General features: G+C 39.0%; 1 protein-coding gene across 1 annotated transcript in view; it reads right to left on the reverse strand.

Annotated features, from left to right (window-relative positions):
- Positions 1-565: 565 nt before the first annotated feature.
- The window catches only part of DNER (delta/notch like EGF repeat containing), a 140095-nt gene continuing 115267 nt past the window's right edge, over positions 566-25393 (reverse strand). The window contains exons 9-13 of the mRNA XM_075417940.1: positions 18211-18333; positions 14848-14961; positions 13743-13874; positions 8308-8554; positions 566-1645 (exon numbers count right to left, since the gene is read on the reverse strand). Of these exons, the coding sequence (XP_075274055.1) occupies positions 1534-1645; positions 8308-8554; positions 13743-13874; positions 14848-14961; positions 18211-18333 (728 nt within the window). The 3' untranslated portion in view covers positions 566-1533. The remainder of the gene's footprint in view (positions 1646-8307; positions 8555-13742; positions 13875-14847; positions 14962-18210; positions 18334-25393) is intronic.

Below are 25393 nucleotides of genomic sequence, written 5' to 3' on the forward strand. Positions count from 1 at the left end.
CTGGAAAAGTTACTTATGAGAAAAACAAACATTTTGGATGCATGCCAAGATTTCCCAACATTAAGAAGTCAACAGGAGCTTAGCCCTTCAGTGCTTACGAGCCTGTAATGTAACAGTACAGAGTGAACCTAGCACAGCACCGTGCAGCAGGATCTGTAGGTAGCTGCAGCAATTTGCCTCTACGCCATGCAGTCTTGGCTTCCCCAACGGCAGGCCTCTTTGAAACACAAAGTCACATCAAGGCTGCTCGCATAAATAGGTTGTTCTGTGACAAAACCTTACTCCTGCTGTAACTCAGAGCCCACATTTACAGCCAGATCCACTCAAGAACAGGTTGTGGTGCATATGGCCTGGACTGCAGGACTGCATCTTTACTCTGGTACTGTATTTGTCTCACTTCTGAGAGATTACCTTGATAATAGAGCCCATATTTTCCTTTTTAGATTAACACCTGGAATATCTTCTTTTGGCATTATTTATAGCACATAATATGCTCATGTCCTTTCAGATTTATAGACAATGTTGCACTTTCAAATGAAGAAAAACAAAGAAACAGCTGCAATCCTCACTTGATAACATTTATTCAATACTTTCTGAAATAAGCAAGAATTTTAGACGCCCATAAGCAATCCAATACAGCCACAAAAACCCCATACTGATCCTAAATAAGAAGCACTATGAGAAATACACAATATTTCATGAAACAATACTGTACATCAACAACCTTTAGGAAACAAACAACTCAAACCATATGCTTAGTTTACTCACAATATAAAAAACTTTAACCTTTAAAGAAAAATATAGATTCAGTCCAATTGTAGGATCCAATCCCATGCCCACTGAATTCAATGGAAGCTCTCTCATTGATTTCAATGTTTAAAGGATCATGCCCTTACTTTGCCTCAAGAGGCACTTTATTATACAAGGCCTAGCCTGAATACTATTACAAAAATGTCAAACATCAACTCAAGAGTATGTTTCAGCAACTTTCAGGAAATAATGGAGAAATTGGTTATCTACCCATGCATGGAATAAGGCAAAAGCTAATTCATTCAGATTAGGAATAATAATTTTTACTAGTTTCTTCTTCACAACACAAACATTTTAGACTTTTTTAATTAATGGATATATTATATATCATATTATGCTTCACATTTTTCCTACCTCTACTGAGAAAGCTGGCACTGACATGTCATAAAGAACTCCTCATTAATTATTGTTTTCTGTTCTGTAACAACCACAAGAAACTCATCTGGGTTTAGTAATAGTGTCTACCAAGAAAAAAGCACACACTATCATAAGCTTATAGTTTATAGAGCTCAAGGTACATTAAAATGTAATTCATGAAGTTCACAAATTCTGTTTTAAAATATTTTTCCAAACTAAAAGCTGCAGAAAATTGGTTCTTAAATATTCTACAGAAAATTCTGAAGCATCTAATGGTTTAAATTACTTATGCTTTCTTCTTAAAAATATTTAAATTAGGTTAGTAGCCCATCCTTTTGAAAAATAATCCAAAAAAGATACACTAGATTACAAATCTTTTGTCTTAATCAGTGTAACCAAAGGTTTGTCATCTGGGCTGTAATCTTCGTAAGCAATGGGGGTTGCGTCATACATTGCAGGTCGGGATTTCTTGCCAAACCTGGAAACAAAAGAAAGCATCAAATTTAAAAAAAAAAAATCTTCTTGCAAACAAGAAATAGGTTCCATGTCAAAGGCTACAGGAATTCTGCTGTGGCATTCAGCAGTATCAGAATATGGAAAGACTAAGAAAGGCGAGAGCGAAACTGATACAGTTTCAGCAAGGCCAGAATTTTATTGTAGAGCCTGCTCTAACAACCAATATTAAGGTCAAGTCATGTATATTTACAAAAAGCAAGTAACAGACAACTATGTGACACTGGCATTTGGAAATGCAACAGTTGTGCACTGAGTTGAGTTATAAGCTGTAGACAAAGTGTTTAAAAATGAACTCAAAGTCTTTGCTCACCTGAGATCCACTTGAGAAGCGTGTTTAAATTATCAACATGCTGCACGCTACTTGCAAGGCTGAAAAAAATTAATTGCAGTTGCAATGCCACATAAACACACTACTCTAGCAAAGGTTCACAAGCAACAGAATCCCATCACGAGCGTGCTCCTCCTGGGCAGCCATCACTGCCCAGAGCTAGGCTGCACCTGCCCACGCAGAGAATCGCTGGGGCTGCATCCTTGTGGCCCCAGTGCTGGCACATCCAGAACTCCTTTAGGTGCCTTTGCACTACAGAGACAATCGATCAGCCTTCTGATCATTTATTAAGACACAAAAATAGTGCTAGAAATGCAACTTGAAAGTGGAAAAATTACTAAAGTGGTCTGACAACAATTACAGGAGCTTTACATAAGAAAAAGATTCATGGGAAAATGAGGCAAAAAAAGGGCCAAGTCTGCTTTCCATATGGACCTGATGCAGAGAAAATATTAACACAGAAACAGAAAGATTTATTTATTTAGTGATCTACACAAAGGATGTTTTAAATCTCCTTCTTATATACCAATTAAGTCTATATTAATATAAGCTGTGCACACTGGAAGGTGAGATTCAGAGAATTCGGATTTTGAGGATAATATTTGGACCAAAATGAAATTGATTTTCTTCCAAGATTTCTATGCAGCTTCCTGACTGTTCCAATTTAATTCTAGATGGTTTTCAGTGTTCTAGAATTGTTGACAAAACTAAAATGACTGCAAGCATTATGATCTATATGGTGGAAATTTCATTTTTCAAAGTACTTCAGCTGTTAACAAGGCCACATGATACATTTCCATGCATGAATGTCTGCCTTCTCCTATAGTTTACTTTAATAAATACAGACAGGCCACATTCACTCATCAGCTTCATGATAGATAAACCTGATTTTCTGTAAGTGAGATAAAATTCCAAGAACCGAATGAAGGAACCAAGTTATGGCATCTTACTAAATTAGAGGCAGCAGTGAATTCTGAATCATCTTTTTTGTCCATCGCTCTCAAGGGTTTAAAGGAAATAGAGCGTCTTTACAGATACAAATGATGATGAACATTCTCCAGTGATTTAAGTCAAATTTTGCCCTTTCTGACAGGCAGAGAATATATGGCCTGTTGCACATGGCGAAACCGTGCAAAATCTGTTCTCCTGTGTAGGTCAGGGTTGACATGTGCCCCTAATTAGAAAACGCTGAGAAAAGACCACAGAACATGTGCTAGTTGTTTGTGGCTTGGCTGAGCCATCTAGCTGGTAGACCACACTGCTTTGATCCGGCGGTTCAGAAGCCAGGCCCTACTCCTAACACTAAACAGAGTTAACACAAGCCTCGGAGGTCTCAAAACAGAATTGTTAAATGCACAGTCTTAGTTTGATGGGCGTGTATTTAGTAGGATTGCACAAAAATGCTATTTTATCCTTTAATTGGTGACATAAAAGAAAACATAAAACAATTACCAATACAAGCTGGAAAAGAAAACGATTCAAGGGGTAATAAATAGTGAAAAGATGCAGATCCCTGCTACAGAATGTACTGGACCAATTAATAGGTTGCTTACAACAAAAGCACGGGGCAATCTCAACCTTGGGAAGTGCTGAGTCTGGGAAAAAAACCTAGAGGAACATGATGGATAATCAGTTTAACATTAGCTTTCATGCCATACTGTGTCCGAGGAACAATTATGCACGTAGATCAGTAAACAGAGTGTATCAGTAGGACTAGGGAAGTTCTGTGGCCTCTACAATTTAGCATCGATGTGTCCATTCATGAGTGATGACAGTGTTCCAATGTGCATATCGGAGATGCTTACCAGTGGCATAGGGATCATCACAAAGTCAGGTAAATGACACAAGAATTAGAAAATACATTTTGTAATGAAACATTGAATAAGAGCAACCTGTGTAACTTGGCAAAGAAAGACCAAAGTCTCCATAGCAATTTTGGGGACAATATATATTCAATGTAGGAATTCTTGGCACAGGCAGCTCCATGCATGCGTGTGTGTGTATATGTGTATGTTTGTGTGTGTGAGAGAGAGAAAGAGACTGCAAATTCTACTTCACACATGGAATGGGGTTGCCCCTCTGCTTCCTTAGAAGGACATTTCAAAGATGGCTAACAATAGAGAGTCCTAAACCTCAACAATGCATTTGAGTAGAAGACTTTTGAGAACACTGAATGGCTGAACCCTGAGGAAATGATATCCTCCAACTTCTGTGGGATAGGCTGAAGTTTGGGGCTTCCCCAGAAGCTGAAGAAACCAACCATGTGTTGCCGCTCTGTTCGAAGACAGCAACTGGTGTAAGGAGTCCACAAAGAAAGTTTAAACCAGAGAAGGAAAAGTGGAGACCAGAATTAAAATAAACAAAAAAGCATACGCACAGGAGGAAGAGATTATTTTGCCCCCACAGGAGGAGAATAATGAGAAGAATAATTTCCTCTCCATTATTCAGAGAAAAGGCGACGTGTGCAAGTGGTATTTTGCATTCCTTAGTATAATCCTAGAGTTCCCACAAAGCTGAGACTCTGGCAGAGGACCAACCAATAGGCACGTGCTGTGGAGACCAGGCTACTTGTGCATGTGATCATACTTTCACAAAGAGACAGCTGGCTGAAACTCACTTCTGAAGCCTATGTCAGGAACTGGTAAGAAACGAGCATGTGCTGAAGCTCGGCAGACGTGGGAAGCTTAGGATGCTGGAGTCCAACACAGCCGCCTCAAACAGGAGTGTGGTGAATATGCCAGGCAGAGAAGCTTACTCCGCTGTCAGAAGATGACTTAGAGTCTGATGAACCAGACTCTTCAACGCACACGCAGACAGAACAAGAGTCAGCACGCACCACTTAAAATTTAAGAAACTACACTGTAAGTAGTGCATGAAGTCCGATGCTAATGATATCTAGACAAACAAAATTTTACAGTAGTACAGTCTCTGTAACCAGATATTTTGTGAATTCAGTGCGGATGCTTTTTTAAAGTGAACAATCCAGTTTCAACAACAGATCCTGGTTCCAATTCAATGAAGTCTTATGGCTGCAGTAGCCACTGGTCCACTATTTCATCGCAGTGTTCTCTTCTGACTATAAAATGTACAAACTTTGACATAAAAGGAGTATTTATTTACTGTGCATAATGAATACTAGAAAGCTGTGCTTCACCTTGTGAGAAAATTACCTGGTTCTGATTTGCTAATCCTAAGAACATTCACTAGAAGTAGACATTTATGAGTAATGATCCTTAAGCATGTTTGTTTTCTTTTGCAGCAAGTACCTTGATTAATAAAGATCAAATTATAGAAAATGATCAAGAAAAAGACCTGCTGAGAAACATGAACAAGTAATTTTAAAATAATTTACTGAACATGCAACAGGCATCCACACTCCCTGGACACATACTGACTTTAACAGAAACCTTAAATTTAAAGAAAATAATCTACTCACTTTTCCTTAGGCCTCCATTTTCCAAAACTACTAATGAGTTTGGGTATCTAACTGGGAAAGGGAATGATTTTCAGAAGATGTCGAGAATCTGTTACTGGAAAGTAGGTCTTTTAAATACAACCACCCTGCAAATTCAGACCTTGGTGTTTTTAATATGCAGATTTAAGAGTTTATGCAAAAATAACTATAAAAGTTGTGCTCCTTTTCCTGGATTGAAATGACCAAAATGGTGTTTTATATCTTTGCGAAACCAAAATAAACACAATAATCTTCACACTGAACTGCTGTGAATTGCCTGACTTGGCAGCTCTATCTTGGATTTTTATAAGGCATCCATTCTCTGAGAGGCACAGAGAATTACTTGGAATGAAAACATTTCATTTGCATTAAGTAGAAATACTTTTCCCAAGACAGGGAAACCCTTTATTGACAGCTTCCAATAATGTAATTTTTAACTGCATAATACGAATCTGAAAAATCATCATGAATATATCTGTCTAAGAATTTCTTCGGAGGTTATTTAACCCTAATGAAAACTTTAAACTTCTGCCTTCACTAATAAATGGAGATTCATTCGGAGTAATCCAGACAGTAGCAATAGAGACCTGAACTAGCCCAGCTTCCAAGCTTTGGAAGGTTTCGTACAGGAAATCTTTTTACCATTTCCATTACCTGCCAGTGAAATTGTAAAAGGCAGGGAAAATTCAGATTAAAAAGATCCTGCTTTGCAAGTAGAATTTTCCCTGGTACCCTTAGATAGAAAGCTGCCAAATTTGCTTTAGGAAACAAGTAAGAAAACCCAAGTGTTGCACACTGTTCCTCAGAAGACCAATTCCAGTCCTTGGGGAAGTGCAAAGTACCACCTCAGTGATTAGTAACGGAGCAGGACTGACACATTCATCACCGTTCCAGTAGTAGGAGGGAGGTGTTTAATTTGAAAGATTACCAGTATAATTTTGCACCATGCTCTCCACCCTTGGAGATGTGTAGTACATAAAAGTAGACATTCACAAGGCCAAATAATAAAAAACTATAAAGCTTTTTATGGGCTGTAAAGCAACTCCCTCCTCTACCAATACACTACTAAAGAAAAAAGGAGTTCTCAGAGTGAGTATGGTGTGGAGATGCTGAGCTCCTACTGGAGGAGATGTAAGGCTAAGTGGCAAAGTAGACTTCAAGGGAAGACTTAAAAGACTACTGATTTTATTGCATGTTAAATCAACTATACACAACTTTCTTTTTAAAATATTTACTGACTAATATATTTTGACAATGAACAAATGTTTTATTGTAAATCTAGTTGGAACAGTTTAAAGAGCTACTGCCCAAAGCTGCGATGTGATTAACTGAGCCTGTGGGAACTCCTCATCCATTTCAGATCACTTAGATGACTTCAGCAGTGGTACAAATTAACCTATTTAATTTGCACTGAAACAGAACTGGAGTATTTGGAAAATGAATTACCAGCAATCACAACCAATATGCACGCATTTCTCCATGTCAATGCACAGGAACCTGTCTCCCTCCATTCTTTTAAAAGCATTTTAATGGTAACACACATGAACACTCTTGTTAGAATCTGAAGTGATCTTTGCAAATCGAAGAAATTGGAAAAAAGAAACAACAAAAAGGAAATTCTACCCTATTACAAGAGATGTCAAATACAGAGGAAACAATACTGGCTAGGAAGCAAAATGGCACAAAGGATCTTGGGGTGAGGAAAAGCTCTAACAGGTCACAAAATTAAATCATCAGTTGCTAGTGTAATGCAAATTTTTTTTTTAAAAAAAGCATTTTTCATTTTCACATGTATGAACAGGAAGGCCATAAATAAGACACAGGAGGTGATTACACAGTTCATTTGGTACAGGTAAAGCTACAGCTGGAGAACTATTTCCAGGTTTGGGCACTAGCCTTTAAAAAAGACATTCTTGAGTGTGTCCTAGAGAGACAGTAAAGAAGCTGACATGATCCACGAGGAGATACTGAAAGAATGGGTTAGTTTAGTCTAGGGAAGGAAAAGGTTGGTTTGCTTTGCTTGTTTTTACTATTTAAAAAAAAAAAAGAGAGAGAGAGAGAATGGGGGGACACCTGACGTACATGATTACTGTAAAGGGAATCACAGTAAATTATTCTTCATGACAACCTGAAGAGCAGTAAGAAAGAAATGGTTTCATTCATATCAAAGAATATCTAGGGTTGGATTTTAGGATAGCCCTTTCTAACTCCGTTCAACTCCTTTGGAGGTTTTAGAAGACAGTTGGAGCTAAGTATAATGCTACATCAGTGCAATGGCTGCATTTGAGCTCTTGAATCCCTTCCAGTCCTACTTTTGTATTATTCTGACACCCACTGCCCTGGCTTGCAAGTGCTCCATTAAAATGAAAATATTACTGTCTCTAGGAAAGGAAGTAAGAATAATTTTCATTTTGAGGCAAACAGGAGCGCAAAAATGAGTGATTTGAAGAGAGTCTCACTAAATAATTTGTCACTAAATTATTAGTCACCAAAATCAACGTGTCTTTGCTATCTAATCAATTATTTGTGTGTATCAGTTAAAGAGTATTCACATCCCAAACAGAAGATCTTACAGGCTAAGAACTCTGTGCCTGTCCCTCTTCACCAGTTACACCAAGTAAATTCAGAATAACTCGCTCTGTTTTCAGGGAGTTGTGCTGGATTATCACACTTCAGAAGAGAACAGAATAGGGATGAAAAAGAACAACAAGCAATGCTGGTGAGCCTGTCTTTTCACAGCGAAGCAGCCCATTTTCTGCCAACAGCAGTTAGAAGCACTACACATGGACTGAATTTATGTATCGTAACAGATTTCTTTTAAATTACCATCCCCAGAACAAACCTGGCATGTCGGATAGAAGCAATCGCACTACTGAATTCGCTGTCAATGCTTCTACAGTTGTAAAATTCTTCATAGGCTGGCCTGGAAGAGCCTTGATATTCAATGCGGCTGATGCGACATATCCCCACAATCAGAATGATCAGCATGAGGACAAATGCTACGCAGAGAGCCCCAATTATGATGTAGAGGGAGTGACGAGGCATGTTTGTTAGACTCTCTGCCATATGCCCGGACTTCCACTGCAGATCTGCCAATAAGAAATTAAAAGTTATTATTAGTTAGTATTTTATATCTTCCTGCTGAAGAGAATTATTTTATGGTATTCATTCTCAGTATTTCTGTGGAGACTTCTGAAGCTAGGGGATATGTAATTTGAACCTTCCCAGGCTCCGTTATGGATATGTCACCATGCCTAACATGCAACAACTTTGAATAGCACTGTCTTGATCCTTCAGCTATCTTTTTTGTAGATTTTTAAGGCCATATAGAACACATATCCAGTTTGATCCCCTGTATAACCCAAGTCACAGAAAGTCATCTAGTTATTTTCACATTATATGTTCTCTAAAAGCAGACAAGTTTTATGTAAAACCTTCTAGTAATCCATCAATTCTCTGCGCAGTTTGCTCTAATAGTTAGTGAACACTTCTACTAAAATGTGTGATTTAATATGCATTAAACATACTTGTTTTTTAATTTGAAACCCAGGCTTTTGTTATGCTTATCTCCACCAGACTGCAGAGACTTCAAAACCAGCATTTCAAGGCATCTCATAAGGTACTTATGCAGTACTGAGCCACTAGAGTCTTCTCTCAAGCACGATTTCCCCGAGAGGTCTCAGAGCATAGTAAAGCCAATCTGGAAGAGGCTTCTTGTATTTATGTATTCCAGACCTTCTTTATAAATGTACTTGATGGCCAAACTATTGTCTATCAATGCCAAACAGATTGTCTATCCATTGCCTATGTCCTCAGATCTGTTTTTCTCTCGTATGGGTCAGAGTATTTCTAATTAACCTGTACTTCCCTCTAGGGTTCATTTTTGGCAATCTTTTAAGTCTATGATCTCATAAATTATTTCAAATCAGGAATGGACTTGAATCATTTTCACTACAGAAAGCTGACAGTCTCCAAAAGTTACTTCTAGCAGGCAGCTGCTCCTTTTTCAAATGGACCTCTGCTTTGCACTGGTTTAGAAACTCCCTTTACTTAATCACAAACAGTCTGGGAACAGGGCTATCAAGCGTATGCATTGGGAATTTAAGATATTCTTAGAAGCCACCTCCAGAGGATGTTGATGAGGGCAGGTAACTGATTTGAGCACCTGAGCTGAAATCACATGTTTAGTGGCATCTGTGGATATAATCTCCATCTATGGAACAGATACAGGGAAAGTATAAGTACTGGGAAAAAAGAAATCCATTTTAGAGAAGGCAGGAAGAAAGCCTGAAGCTGTAACATGTGGGATTCACCTAGGCAGAGCTGGAAAAAATGGTTGCACTTTGTTTACAGTAGCAAAGGTTGTCCTGGAGCATCTCTGAGCTTGGGCTTGCCTAGACTTTTTGTCTGCAAATGTGAGCTGAGTTTACAGCACTTCTTGTTTGTGTTATCTTCTTCAGAAATCATTAGTTTTGATCAGCCTGAATCATTCAGTGATTTAATGTTTCTAAAGTGCTGTTACTGCAATTTGCCCAGTCGGGATATCAGGGAGAGAATACAGCTGTGCTCTGTGCAGTCTGGGGTGGGTTTCTATTTCTGTTCTGCAGCACATTCGTCACACACGGTGGTTTCTGTCAGGTTGTCAGACTAGGCCAAATTCAGATCTAATGTGCGCAGATACATGGCAAGACAGCTCCGATTTAGACTCCGTGTCTTCCATCTCCAGACGATAAGGATGAGAGAAATTTCCTTTCTTCCTCACCAGATAAAAATACAAAGATGAACAGCTTATACTCCAAAGATTAGAAAGAACATATGACAGCTCAAAATCACAGCATTCTCAGTTGTCATAGAAATGTTAATAAAATTAATTATGAATTGGATTTCAATGTGCATCTCACAGTCTGTACTACAAATTCTTTGTAATGTTAGTTTTCAAGTAACCACATGGTTCCGCTTACCTTCGTGACTACTTTAATAATTACAAAAGTGGCAAAGGTAATGATAGTAACAAATAACTAGCAGGCATTAGAGAATTCATATGAGACATTCTGTAAGCATTTTTACAGTGAATGCTCCATTAACCTTTTAGGCAAACACATTTAATTTTGAAAGAAAAAATATCCTCTTTATAATTAAGACAGATTTAATCCTATTTAATTGGAATTGCTAACACTGGTAAGGACTGTAAGATGATATACTAAATAACACAGGTCATCCAGACAAAATACATCTATCTCCTGTCTAGTCTGTTCTATATACAGCACTTGAAAATTAAAGAGTTTGACAAGAAGATAACCCTGAAATCCTGTTACGGTAGTCACTTCAAGCAGATAAAACAGCTGGTGAAAAAAATGGGGAACTATTAATAGTAAATAGAGAGTTGTTCTACAAAAACCATTAAGTACCATCAGCCTCCTTCATGGCTAGTAATAGAAAATCACAAAAGATAACGTGATCCATTTAGTCAAACGACTCCTGAACACCAGCTCATCCCCCTCCTGAGAAGCCTGAAGCCTGGCTTCATCATGTCTTTTTCTAGTGTTCAGAGGGATGGTCCAACACAAAGGAAGCCAGTATGCAGTGTTTAAATTTGATTTCCAATACATTATTAACTATTATGTACAAATTGCTGAAACAATACGATAAATGTGACAAGAAGATACGGAAAGATGAACAGAAGCAGATTTACTAATAGATTCAATCTTCAGACCTGAACAGAAATCCGCTGCACCATTGACTCAACTCCAGTGAGATCAGATGCGCTGCATCTGCTTATAAAATGAGCTGGATATGGCCTTTCTATTTCTTGACATGATCAGAATTGGGTTCACATCAGTTGGTCAACTCACAGCTCAGAGAAAGGCAGTGGGCACAAAGCTCTTCCCATGGTTACATAGTTCTGTAGGAAAAAATCTGCAGATCAAAATGCTTTTAAATTCCTTCTGCAAAGTGTTTTCTTCAAAACTCAATCCCTCTCTATTTGCATAATCCTTTATATACCTGTTAAAATCCAAGTGTTTTAGGAAAGCTTCCACAGCTTTGTGTATAAGCCACTGCATTGGCTAGAGAGGCTGCATGTCCATACTTACATCTGACTGTTGTGAAGTACCATGGCATCCCATAACAACACATCATTTTACTCTGATGCTGTGTCAAAGTGACCTTAATAGCAAGAGAACATCAGGCATTTGCTGATGTTAAGCTCGTTGAAGAAACTATTGGTAACCCTCACAAAATTTATCTTTATGTTAAGGAGTTAATGTTGACCAACCACAGATGGAAGCTTGAACCTACCTGTCATATGTAGTGCTTAGGGGCATGCGTCCCTCACAGGGGGAAGCAGGAATAATGGAGTAGCCGGGCAGTAGAAAGGGCTCCTTCCACCCTCTGCTCTGCTTGTCTCATTTTCTCATGTGTTTATATGCACCTCACTATGTAACTGTGGTTCAAACAGCCAAACTCTCAGTGACTAGAGCATGACAGTCAAAGGAAAACTCCAGAACAAGCATCACTTCGTTCATATAGCACATCTGCAGGACTCAGAAAGCATGCAAGCCCGTCTGTTTCCTCTTGGCATCTATTCATTCCATAACGCAACAGAAATGTAATTGTTATTATATCAAGGCACTCCAGGAAGTACATTTCCAGGATGATTATTGCTTTCTGCAAGAACTACACTCATCTGTCTGTCAGCCCACTACTTATTAGCTAAGGCAGGCAGAATTACACTGCCTTGTTGATCAACTTGGACATGAATGTTTCAGGTATCACTAACACCAGTCTTGTCAGTAAAACCTCCGTTGAGTATCTTTTAGTGTGAGCAATATGGTATACAGATAGCACGCAACATTGTGATCCCAGCACCACGATGGTTCTGTACCAGCGGGAAGCGTGTGCACCATTCACAGAGACAACGAAGAGGCAGTACTGTCACCATCTCCAGACAAGCTAGCAATGCTCTTCTGCAGTCTTTACTTTCAATAGAAAGCACTGAAACTGAATTCACAACCAACAATTACAGGGAGAGGAGGTCATAAACCTGTCAAAATAAAACTTTTGTGTCATCCAAGGTGTGAACAGAGTTGTCTTCTGGGTTAAAGTAAGGACTAACATCAAGAATAGAAATAACTTAAGAAGCAGTCAATGCTTGAGCAGCATTTCAGTAAAAGAGACTAAAAAAGAGAAGCTTTGTATGCTTATTGTTTAAATGACATATAGAAAATGTTTTTTATTCCAGCCTTTGCGTAGATATTTTCTCATGAATGTACAGCAGGAGCTTTCTGAGTCCCTTCTGTTTATGTTTTAATCTATCACCTACTCCTGCAACATTAGCTGTGCCAAGTGGCATAAATCCCCTCACACAAACTTGTGTATCTGTGTAAAATCTTGAGGGGATCTATGACCACAGCATCTGAGCATCCAAGCAGTTAAATACACAGCTAAACTCCCTAGTAAAGGCAACATCTGTAGCCCAAGAACAGGACATCAGGGAAATACAAAGCATCTCCATGAGCATTAGGACTAATGAAGCCTAATTTCTGTTTTAACTCTTCCACAGCTGGGCTTCATACTTTCTTCCTCTCATGGCCTCTCTACTTGTCCATAAGGGTGCACTTACGCTGAAGTATTTCTCTATACTAAGAAGTGAGATCACACTGAAGCTGTTCCTTCCTTCATTACACCCACCAGTGGAACCTCTCTAATACTTAGGAAATATTCTGTTTTAGAGACCTTTACCTTTCTAACAAATTTGGTTGAAATTGGCCTATGGTTGGAAAAGTTATCCCTGCAAAAGTTGGTAAATGCATGCACGCACAAGTCACAGCACAGTTACACAGGAGTTGTTTCCGTAGGTAAGGAAGTTAAAAATTGTTTTGCTGAAACATTACTGCAACGGCAGGTGCTCAGAAGTTGATACAAGTCTGTTAGGACCTTGCTTACAGCACTACAGAAGTACACTTTACCCGAGCTAAGTATGAAAGGTCAGTCTGAAGCATAAGTGCAATGAAAAGGCAAACTGCTTAGTGCCCAGCTGTGAGAGAGCATTTCTGACAATCTGGTCCAACACATCTCAAAGTAGTGTGCCCAGAAACAGCATTTTCTGCCCTTTACTTCTTTCACTCCTGAAATGTTATGGCCGAAAATAAAATGCATTTAACAGAATTTTGATAATTTACAGATGATTCAGAGTATTTCTGCAGATAGGTAGAGACAAATATAAATTTTATTATAACGTATCATTTTTAGAAACCTTTAGAAAACAACAAAACTTACGTATTTCGCAGTTTGCACCAACCCATCCATGTGGACAATGACAGGTGTAACCACCAGGCTGATCTATGCAAGTTCCAGCATGGTGACATGGGTTGCTGTCACAGTCATTCACATCAGTTTCACATTCTTCACCTTACATCAGAAAAAAAACAAAACAAAACTGAACTTCTACATAGCGGGTGCCTCATGTAGCAGGTACATCATCATTCATTTAATTTTTCTCTAGCTGCAAAACACCTTATGGCTCAATAGCATCCTATTCTCAGAACATCAAAAATATTCTACAACTGTTTCAAAATAAGTCTCACATAGCCTCCAAGAAGGAAACATTAACCTCATCCAGCCAGGTGAAAACAAAGTCTGAGGGCTCAGTGACTTGATTAACCTCACCCATTTTACAATGGAAAGCTCAGTCTTTTCCAAAAAATACCCTTTAATTAGCACAGATCAAAAAGCACCATTTGATCTACAAAACAGCTCTGAATGAGTTTATCTATCACTATCGCACTGGATGTTACCTTACCTGACTAAGCGAGCATCAGGCTGTAAATTATCTTGACAGCAGGTATTTGGATTACACCAATCATGTCAGTTTAAATACAAGGCCAAGGGATTAAATGGGCTCTTACCATTACTCTAAAAGTGTAAATCGATTCATAACACGCACTGTAGGGCTTTTAGCAATTGCATATTCAGGTAACTGAATGAGCTGTTTCTTCAGCTCGCAGTAACTAAGGTCAATGCTAAAACATTTTCCAGTTTCAACAGCATCCAATTAGCATATTGGCTTACCTGGAAGTCTTCAAAATGTTGCTTTCAAAATGCAATCTAGTCTCAAGCAGTAAGGTCATAAGGCACGTTAAATAGCTGTTAGCTCAGTGAAGTCTCTTCAGTAACAGGCACTTTTTGACACAGAATTTTTGAAGTTCAAAGCAGTTGCAAGTAATATCGTTAATTTTTCATTCTCACTAGACTCATTACAATTTAGCAAAGTCCAGATTAATTTATTTCCTTAAAGAGACATAGTCTTACTTGGTATTTGTCTTCTTTTGGACAAAGTGAATGCTGACAACTAGATGTTCTGTGTAACGTACAAATTACTTGCCTGCATATCCAGGTGCACAAATACACGTAGCATTTAGACCTTCGCTGTCACAAGTGCCGCCGTTCTGACAGTTGATGTTAACACAAGGATCTTTGTATAATTCACAGTGCCTTCCTGAAAAGGTAACATTAGTAACTGCCGTTAACATGACCAGTACTGACAGCATGAAATTAGTACATGCAATAATTTAACCTCGCCCAGATGAGCACAAGGATACGCAGCTTCCAAAGCTGTCCTGTTTGGCTAATGCCCACAAGACTAACGCCATATAATTTGTGGTGGCTAAGCTGTCACATACATGCCTCTTCTTCGCTCTTCCCACCCACTGAGGCTTTGGGACAGGAGAGGTAAGGCAATTTCTGCTAACAAGAACTGGTGGAGTTTCGATGAAAAACCAGTGGTATAATAAAGTATAATCCGATCAGCTATCTAATATTCTTCAGTAAAAAGTAAACAATAATTGCCTTCAGTAATCATTTTATGTAATGACTTCTTTAATAACATACATAAGCATTCGGATGCCTCTCATTGACTTTGGCAGGAAACTGAGTAGTATAAATAAGAGAAATTAATTTATTCAAATGTATAGTTAGAAGTAAATAATTGGGTTGCTCAGCTTCAGGCCTCTACTGTTGATCCCTCATTCTCAGGTGTAGGCTATGTGAATTCAGCAGCTTTGCCTTGCAGAAGGCAGTGCAAGACCTATCTGGCATACAGAACGTAAAGCACAGCAGATTCCCACCTAGGATGGGGAGAGAGGCTCTGCTGCCACTGCTACCTGCATCATTTTCTCTGATCTGATAAAACTAGAAAACATCAATACATGGAAGATCTAATTAGTGCATGGATGGCATGAAACACACAAAAAAAATAAATGTACACATGTGAATAATGAATGATTTGTGGGACTTTATAATGTATCTGCTAGAGTGAAATTAGCTTGCATTTAAAATACCTGCTTAAATTTATCCATTAATGTAAGTTTTAAGTCTAAATCTAGATCTTATTACCATTCTTCACTTGGGAATGAATCCAAAGTGACCACTTAGCTAAAATCCTAATTATCTTCAAGTTTTCCCATTCTTATACTTTTGACGAGAATTTCAGCAAACTGAAGGGCAGAACAGGCTTCCGAATGCTTCCGTGTGATAACACTTACAAATTACAAACACATCTTTCACTTTTAAAGGTGGTTCATGTTTCTAAATCGTTACAGTCCTGCAAACTGTAAAGGTGCATAGTCAGTCGAAGCATAAACTCATATTGTTTATTATGTATAAAAACTGCAGTACAGCTTGGGCATCAGGAAAATGTTTCTAATCATGAGACAGTGAACGACAGCGAAGGAATTCTGTTGCTTGTGAAGATTACAGAACCCACAATGATGGAGGACTTGTAGAGGCCAGACAAATACATATGGAAAGCGGACACGCAGCTGATCCTGCTTTATTCCTTCCCAACCTCTTTCATGAATATTGATTGTATTGCACTGGAACTGGGCAGTCTGTGAATTTGAATTTGGCAAGTTTGAGATGTAGAACTAGACAGAAGTAAAATTAACAAGAAAATAGAGTCTTTAGAGAAAAGAAAATGAGAAAGAAAAATCAATACAAAAAAGGAAGAAATTGGACACATCATATATCAGATGCACGTACACAAGCAAATTTATTGAATGATTGAATGATTAGAAGGAATGAACATAGTTCTCTAGTGTTCAACACTGCAGTTATATACAGCAATGCAAACTTATGCGAGTTATAAATACCAACCATCTCAAGTTAATAGTCATAATTAAAAAATTACATAAAAGTAATTTATTTAAAATATTTTTTAATATATATACATCACACACACATGTACTCACTTGCTACAGACCTGCTGAAACCATTTGGCGAGTCTGCCAGCAGCAAAAAGGCAGAGCGCTCCAGCCCGAGCATCCTGCAGCCAAGCCACAGCAGGCAGCAGAGCCAGCAGCCCCAGGCAGACGCTGGCGACAGCCCTGTCTGTGCCAGCCAGGGAGCGCAGGCAGGAGGGCAGCGGGTACGGGTACGGGGCAGGAGGAGAGCTCAGGGGTGGTAAAACCAAGGCCTCTAATGGCCCACGTAGTATCTTAAGCCCAGCTCTACTCATTAGCGTCACTGAAAACCTTAAGTATGGGAATGAAGAAAGCTCAGTAGCTGGCAAAAGCCGCTCACAGGCCCAGGTCCCCTGCTCTCACCTGAAGCACGACGTGCTGCGCACACAGTGCTTCCAGCTGCACATAGGGGTCGGCTGAGCACAGAACGGAGGCATAACATTACGGTTAAGTGCTCTTTAAACTGTCACAAAAAGCTGAGGGCCATTTGCTCACTAAGACTCTAAAATGATAAATTCTGTATCTATTATCAAAGAGCAGTGCAATTGCCAGCATGAAATACATATTTAGCCACAAGCAGCTGTTAAGTGAGCATTACTTATCAACACAGATAAGGACTGATACTCTCAGTGAGAAAATGCTGGGGTAACGTTCTTTAAAAGAATTATTCTGTGCAAAATATATATATATATATTTTTAATAGTAATAACATACCAAATTACATTTAAAATGTTCTCACCGTACGATTCGGAAACAGAATACACAAAAAAAGTATCATTTTAGCCCTCCACAGAGGAACACATCACAGAGAGCTGACATGTGCTGCTCTGGGTAAAGCTGAAATCTACTGCAAGATAAAAGATTTTGTATAGCAAAACACATACTTGTCTGCTCTATTTTATAAATTAATTAAGAAATGCCAAAGACCAACTCCATTCGAACATATCTAGGGATAGCTGCCACCAACACAGGAAAGCAGTCACAGACCTACTACTGCCTCTGGGCTTTACAGTCTTCTAAATGAACAATCAACATAAAACTTTCATTTTTACTCCTTTGTGCTAATCTGATTCAAATACTAATCTTTTATTACTATATTTTTAACTCACTTCACTGGAGAAAATAAAATAATTTGGAAAGCCCTCCATGTAATGGCTCCTAACAATATCTGATGAAAGAATTTATTTAACAGTTATGTTTTCTTTTAAAAACCCATAACTTTCTAACATATCTTAAAAACAGCAGAAAAAAGTACACCTAAGAAGAACAGAGAGAAGCCATTTGTCCCCAGACAAGGACATACATTTTTCATAGACCAGCTAAATCTGAACTACTCATTTGAATAAAGATTATGGGATCAGGATCTACATTGAAGTTTTTTTCTGTTAGTTGTAGATGTGGGATTTATTTCTGCTCAGTGGAGGATATTGTGTATCTCTGTTTGTAACAGAACCTACCATAAAAAACACAGAGACCAGTTCAAAACACAAGAGGGAAACCCCACCCACCTTCATATTCAGCAAGGCACACGCACTCATAGCTGTTGACGAGGTCTCTGCAGGTGGCTCCGTTCTGGCAGGGTGCAGAAAGGCACTCGTTGTATTCCTCTTCACAGTAAAGACCGTGGTAACCTAAATCACACAAAGAGGAAACAAAACCAGCTATGAAACACTTCCCAGCACAAATTAACAACTAGGTAACTATAGCCGGTGGGCAGATGCTTGCTAATTGAGATATACTGTGCAGACAGATACATGTTAAGACACTGATTTTGAGGACATCTGCTCCCCATGTGAAAATTACCAAAAAAAAATCCTGGAAGCACAATGTTCTGAGAGAAGCCCCAGCCGCTGCCCCTGCGACAAAACTACCACGAGGCTGTAAACACGGAGGCTGGTGACCAAGGCTGCTGGGACCAGCATGCACACCCGCACTCTGACTGTAAAAAGGAATAAACGAATATCGACGTACCTCCTAGATTTCTTGGATCCTTGCGTCAAAGCCACTTTTCATCAAAGTGGTGATAATTGCGTAACAGTAGTTAGAATGCCAATATGTTTTAACTTTAATGCTGTACAATGTCAAAACACTGTAGAAGCATTAAGATACTTTATTTTTCAGAGCATTCCCAAGCTGTAGGCAGGTATTGTGGTCTGGTTACGCAGACACAGAAAGTAGGAGCACAGAAAAGCTGCGAGAGCTGTTAATGCCCACTGAGTCATTTGTATCATGAGGTAAGAAATAAGGAGTTAATCCACTTGAAATAGCACTTTTCCCGTTATTTAGCATGCCATATGGTAATTAATCTTAACATAGTTGAAATGACTTTCTAGACATAGTGTATCAGGTCAAAGTAGTACCTACTCATATTAAGTAACAGTGTTAATTAGTATAGTGTAACAGAGGAAATAAACTAGCTGTAATGCTAAAACATGTTTGCCTAATAATATTTGTTACTTGATATTAAATAGGAAGAATCATAAGCATGGTCATTTTGAAGACTATTATATTTGATAACAAGAAGCTTATTTAATTCCTCTTCGACAGACCCAGGTTATACTTTTGTTTAATGAAAAGCTTGCTCTCTTCTTTCTTGTTACTTTATTTCTTTCTTTCTTTCTTTTTTTCTTTCTTTCTTAAGGTAGGGGCTTTCCAACTCCAAGAAACAATGTCTAAATTTACAGGCAATTGATAAATCAACAACAAAAAAAATAGATCAGTCATAATGCTTAGAAGTACAAATAATGCATTTAAGTGCAACATAAACACTGCTTTCTCCCTGACAGACAGGCATTAGTGCAGAAGAACTGCAAAGCTGCTAGTGTGTTTGACCAATGCAAAAAATTTGCTCGAGTATTTCTAAATAGTTTTTTCCCCTCTTTGGGGGTGCAGGGAGCACTTCATAATTAGCCAAATTACCTTTAGGGGAAGGTTCAGAATTTAATAGATTAAACAGAACATGTTCTCATCTTTTTGAAAGTACAAATAGAAATAGTACAAATATTTCTACTAAAACATGCATCTTTCATAATTTTTACCCCTTTCCTGGAAATTACAGCAAATAATTGAGTGACCAGATTTTTGCATTTTCTACATCTCTTCAACTGTTAGCTACGTGCTGCTAGTAACTGAAAGTCCTACCATCTGACTTGGGGCATCACACAGCCTGCCTCCCTCTAAAGCAAACCAAAGGCCACGTAGTTAACATCACCTGAATTGACTAATTAACACAAATTAGTGCTTTGGCTGTTTTAGTAAATGGTTTGGCTTCATAAAACCATAGCACCATCTCTTCTTTACCCATCCAGAGTAAGGTGAGGATAGAAATTCTAGCCCATACTGTTGTCCACAGAGTAATGCCAGAGACACTTTGTACACACTGGCTGCTGCACTCTTTGTCATGTTGGGTTGTTATTTTATCATATTTGCTTGGTACTGAAAACAATGTAGCCTAGGAATTTTTTTATTTGTTTTAAACAAAAACTTGCCTCTATTTGTCAACTTTGCTCAATGTTCTTGAAATGTCATTCTGATGAAGGTCTATATTACACATGAAAAAAAGGCAGTTTCAAATAAGCTTTCATATTAAAAACATTGTTTCACAAAGAAAAGTCATAGAAAGAAGATCTGTCATGCTATGTTAACAGTACATAAGGACACTCTTCCCACACCCCTACCATGGATTAATTTTGGTTAAATCAGTTAAACATTTAACCTTGTCTAATCATAGCCAATATAGGTGATTCTGCCCCTCTGCTCTGTTCTGGTGAGAGCCCACCTGCAGTCCTCCATCCAGCTCTGGAGCCCTCAGCACAGGACAGACTCCCCTGTTGAAGCGGGGCCAGAGAAGGCCACAAAAACAATCAGAGGGCTGGAGCACCTCTCCTGTGAGGAAAGGCTGAGAGAGTTGGGGCTGTTCAGCCTGGAGAAGAGAAGGCTCCGGGGAGACCTTACAGCAGCCTTCCAGTACTTAAAGGGAGTCTATAGGAAAGATGGGGACAAGATTTTTAGCAAGGCCTGTTGTGACAGCACAAAGAGTAATGGTTTTAAACTAAAAGAGTGTAGATTTAGACTGGATATAAGGATGAAACTTTTTACGAGGGTGGTGAAACACTGGCACAGGTTGTCCAGAGAGGTGGTCAATGCCCCATCCCTGGAAACATTCAAGGTCAGGTTGGACAGGGCTCTGAGCAACCTGATTCAGTTGAAGATGTCCCTACTCACTCTACGGGGGTTGGACTAGATGATCTCGAAAGGTCCCTTCCAACCTAAAGCATTCTATGATTCTGCTCCCCTCGACCTCCTGTTAGTGTGATGTAATGCCATGAATATGTACTTGTAATCTATAATATAATATAATACCATGCACTGAAACAGTGTTTATATGCTTTTTAAAATCTTGATTTACTCATTATATATAGCTATAAAAGCAATTAGTGAATGAGCATACAAGGAATAAAGATGCAATGGGCATCAATAAGGATGCCAAGGAAAAGGTCTAAAATACAAAGTGTAGATTCTGCAGTGTGACTTTACTTCTTCAGATAATCTTAATAATAAATTAATAATAAGTCAGTAGCAAAACTTATAGCCATGAAAAGAGGGTAACTTTCCTGAACAAAGAACCAAAGAGAGGGGCAGATTCCCATCTAAGTAAGTGGTAATCTATATTCACTCTCCTGGTGTAAATTTTTCCCCAAATTCTCACAGAACCATAGAAAAGACAACAAATGTCACGTCCAGACACCATTTCCATCCACCTTCCCACTCCCTATTATGGATAATTCAAAAGAAAACTGTATAAAGATACAACATGTTAGTACTACACAAGATGTATATGCAATATACCCATTTGGTTCTGCATAAAATTACCTTTTCATAGTAAATAGCTGGACTAATAGCTTATTAAGAAACATTTCAGAAACTCTTTCTCCAAAGCTGCTAGCCAGACAATACAGAATGAATTATGCTAAATGTTATGAGTTTTCTCATTAGCCTACGATGAAGTTTATTTAGCTTATGATGAAGGGAAGTATCCTTATGTCGTGACATCTGTAGCCAACATACAAACCACCAAAACCAGAAAACTGAAAAGAAAAACATAAGGGAAATTCCCTGTGCTGAACACAGATGTAATTAGATATTTTCCAAAAAGATGTTTTCCACTTCTCACCTTTCAAAGGGAACAGAGGGAATTTTGTGGCTGAATAGTTGTCCGGTTTCCCAAATCAGTACGAGCCATCACATCACTTCCTGAGCACTAAGCCAGCCCACGCTGCCAGGCGCTGCCCACGCCGAGGGGAAGGTATTTTCTGTCTCCATGAGAGATCTCGCCCACGCACGCTCTCGCCCTCCTCGTCCTCACCCCAGTGCCAGCAGCATCCTCGGCCTGGTGGGATGGGGAGAGCGGGCACCCCGGGGCAGGGCAGGGCAGGGCGTGCTGTGGCTGCGGGGCCCAGAGGCGCCGGCGCGCTCCTGACAAGAGCTGCTCTTGGTGTGACTGCTTGGGAACGAGACTGATACACAAACCACGCGTTCTACTGAATCCACACATATGTCTTCAAAAAGACTATACAAATAATTTCTATATTTTTATTAAAGAATTTCGATTGAAACAGGAGGATTTTTCATAGATAACTTCAGAATAGCAGATTCTAGTACAGTTGCTTCCTCTCTTTCTAGTAACACTACGAGTCTGCTGCTTTTACATTCGCAAGCAGTGCCAAATACCGCTATTTGCATCTTTTGTGGTGTATAACATTTCTGTGGACACATTCAGAAAGAAAGAAACAATACCTACATTAACATTGCTTCTCCAGCTGCTGTGCCCTCAGCAGGGAAAAAAAACATATTGGGCATTGCATCTTCAAAAAGGGCAACGAATATTATGAAACTCTTCTTTTTCCAGGTCCCTAGACGTTGGCTGTGCCTTCAATAACAGCACCTTCATGAACTCAAGCAGAACTTGCCAGTGATGGTCCCATTCTGCTGTGCTCTCTTCAGAGGCTGGGGAATGGACAAGGAACCTAAAAGAGAACCTTAAAATAAAGATGTCCATATGTTGTCTCTTCTCCCTCTACATGACTGTCCCTCTGCTACTTGTCTGTACAAAGGCATAAAGAGATCTGTTGCCACTCTCCTCTGGATTCCCAAATCCTTCTTTCTCTTTCTTAAGCAAAGGGGAGGCTGCCTTGAAGAGGCCAGGATGTTTGCCTGATGCTCTCTGGCATGGCCTTCAGACAGCTACATGCCGAGGTGCACTGTCTGCACATGGCTGTATTAAAAACAGCAAAAGGAGCAAACGTGAGAGGGAGCACATAATCTGTGTCACGCAGGCTGGTGAGGAGAAGACATGGGTTTTGTCAAAGCCTTTGGGTGCAGTAGACAGAGCAAATGATACAGCAGTGCAACCTCTTGAGAATATCTGCACTATCAGGTTAACAAAAGAGAGAGGGAGAGGCTTGCTTTCCCTTTATAGATCAATAAAGAACAAAGTTGAAAGCTTTTGAGGCTTTCTTAGACACTAGCTCCTCAACAGTGATTCCCTGGGCTTATCCACACAACACTTCAGCAAATCAAGGCAGCAGGACAAAAATCCCATCTTTATGGGAAGGCCTAATGGGATACAGTGCAAGAGAGCTCCATTTTGCAGGGAACAGCATCGTTTATATACATATATATATATATATATATGGCCACTCACTAACAGAGAGTTACATGTTATATAGTCAAGAAATAAATGTGTTCATTTAAAGTCTGCATTAGCAGACTTTATATAGCAATTAAATCAGAGAAAGAGAGAAGACATGCTCCAGATGGCAGGAAGGTAGGATGGCACTCTTACCAGCCATGGCCAGATTGCATGAAGGGTTGTCTTAATGTAGAAGGGGAAACAAGATGAGGAAACAGAAGCAATAAAGGGCTCACAGACAGTCTGGAACTGGAACTAACCTAAAGTCACTTCTGCCAGACCTTGCATTTCCTACCCCAGTTCCAAAATGCGGGAAGGGAAAAGACAGAAAGAACAATTGCTACTGCTGCAGACAGATATTGCACTTCCCTCTGCATAGGCCCCAAGATAAAACCTGTGCTCCTATAACCATCTGTTAAGCTACATGACCAAAAAAATCAAGTGCAGAGGAAACATGCTCCATGGTGCTACTGCTGAAGTTGCCACCACTCTTCCTACCCTGTGGAATTGTTTCTGACCCTTCTCTCTCCCTCCCCTGCAATGTTCTACATGTGCTATCGTGTATCTTTACAAAGTAGAGGGCAGGTGTTAATGTCTGTACATGTGCTTTGCAGTTTCAAACTCCATACCCCTAGGTCTTTAAGAAAGCTAAATGTAAAGCTCTGCTGCAACATTAAGTTATTCAATTTGTAGACAGATTTCTTTGCTTTGGGCCAGAAAAAATTAAAATTAGTATATTAAATATTTACATTTGAAATTAATAACAGCAGCTCTATTAAAATAATGGAGTATAAAATGAAAAAAGGTTTAAGAGGAGGAAGAAACTGCTTTGGGATTCAGGGACTAAATAAATGTTCTATGAACAGACACAACAGGTTCCCACTGGTTTCACAAACCAGGTTCTAGATGAGAAATCCAACAATTGAGCACAAGAATTTTTACAAGGGCTAGTTCTTTAACATACGGTAAGTGTGAAAACACAGGAGACAAACTATGAACCTAATGTCCAAACACTGGGTATTACTTTGTTACCTGTAAAGGGCCAGGTGATAAGTATTAATAATTGGGGGGCATAAGCATATAATTAAAGATTTAAAGGTAAAGTTTCATGTGCAATTGAAAAAATCACACACACAGTACAAAGCAGGTATGGTTGCATACGCTTGTGAATTCCACACAGCCCTCTCTGCGGACATTTGAAAAAGAAGTATATTCAACTTAGAAATATCTTACACATTTTCCCCCCATTCTGGAAATGGGAACATTCAAAAGTATTAGACTGCTTTACAAGTAAACTTTTACAAATTAGCTTTTCTATACAAGCTATTAGATGATGTAGGTTATCCACAATGATGCCCACAATGAAAGCCAACACACAAAAAACCTTAGTAGTCAATTCCTGGTTGTGCATGTTCTGCAAATTGTGCAGATATGCAAGTATAATAACTATCATTTATCATTCTTCAGATCTGTACACTGGCCAAAAATGGATGGAAACCAAACTGCCTACCGAGCAAGGAGACTTTCACAGACCTTGGGCTAATTGGAACTGTTTAAAATTCCTGTCGTGTTTAATTTTTTTGAGGCAGAAGAAACACAGATGAAAATCCAGCTGACACTATGCCTGCTAGTAGAAACAGTGCATAAAGGAAGGATGGCATTCAGGTCACACATAGAAGCAAAACTCTGCAGCGCTTTCCTTCTGTAATGCAAAATTATATCCTCTGTCAAATACCCCTCCCCCAAAAGAAAAAAGAACATGGCACCCTAGAGCTGAACATAAAAAATGAGTGACAGGTTCTAAAGTTTTTAAAACAGTATGTTTCAGATATACCATATAACCAATATAGAAGAGAGTCCTAAATTGTCATTTAATAGACTTACCATCACTATATCTAAAAAAATAATGTACAGGAATTCAGGCACGTGCCTGAAAGTGAGACTTCTGCGCAAAGAAGTCAGTAGTCTGGGAGCTGGCACACCGATGCTGAGAGCCTGCA

This window comes from Opisthocomus hoazin, chromosome 4 (genome assembly GCF_030867145.1).
Source record: "Opisthocomus hoazin isolate bOpiHoa1 chromosome 4, bOpiHoa1.hap1, whole genome shotgun sequence".
Classification (NCBI taxonomy): Eukaryota; Metazoa; Chordata; class Aves; order Opisthocomiformes; family Opisthocomidae; genus Opisthocomus; species Opisthocomus hoazin.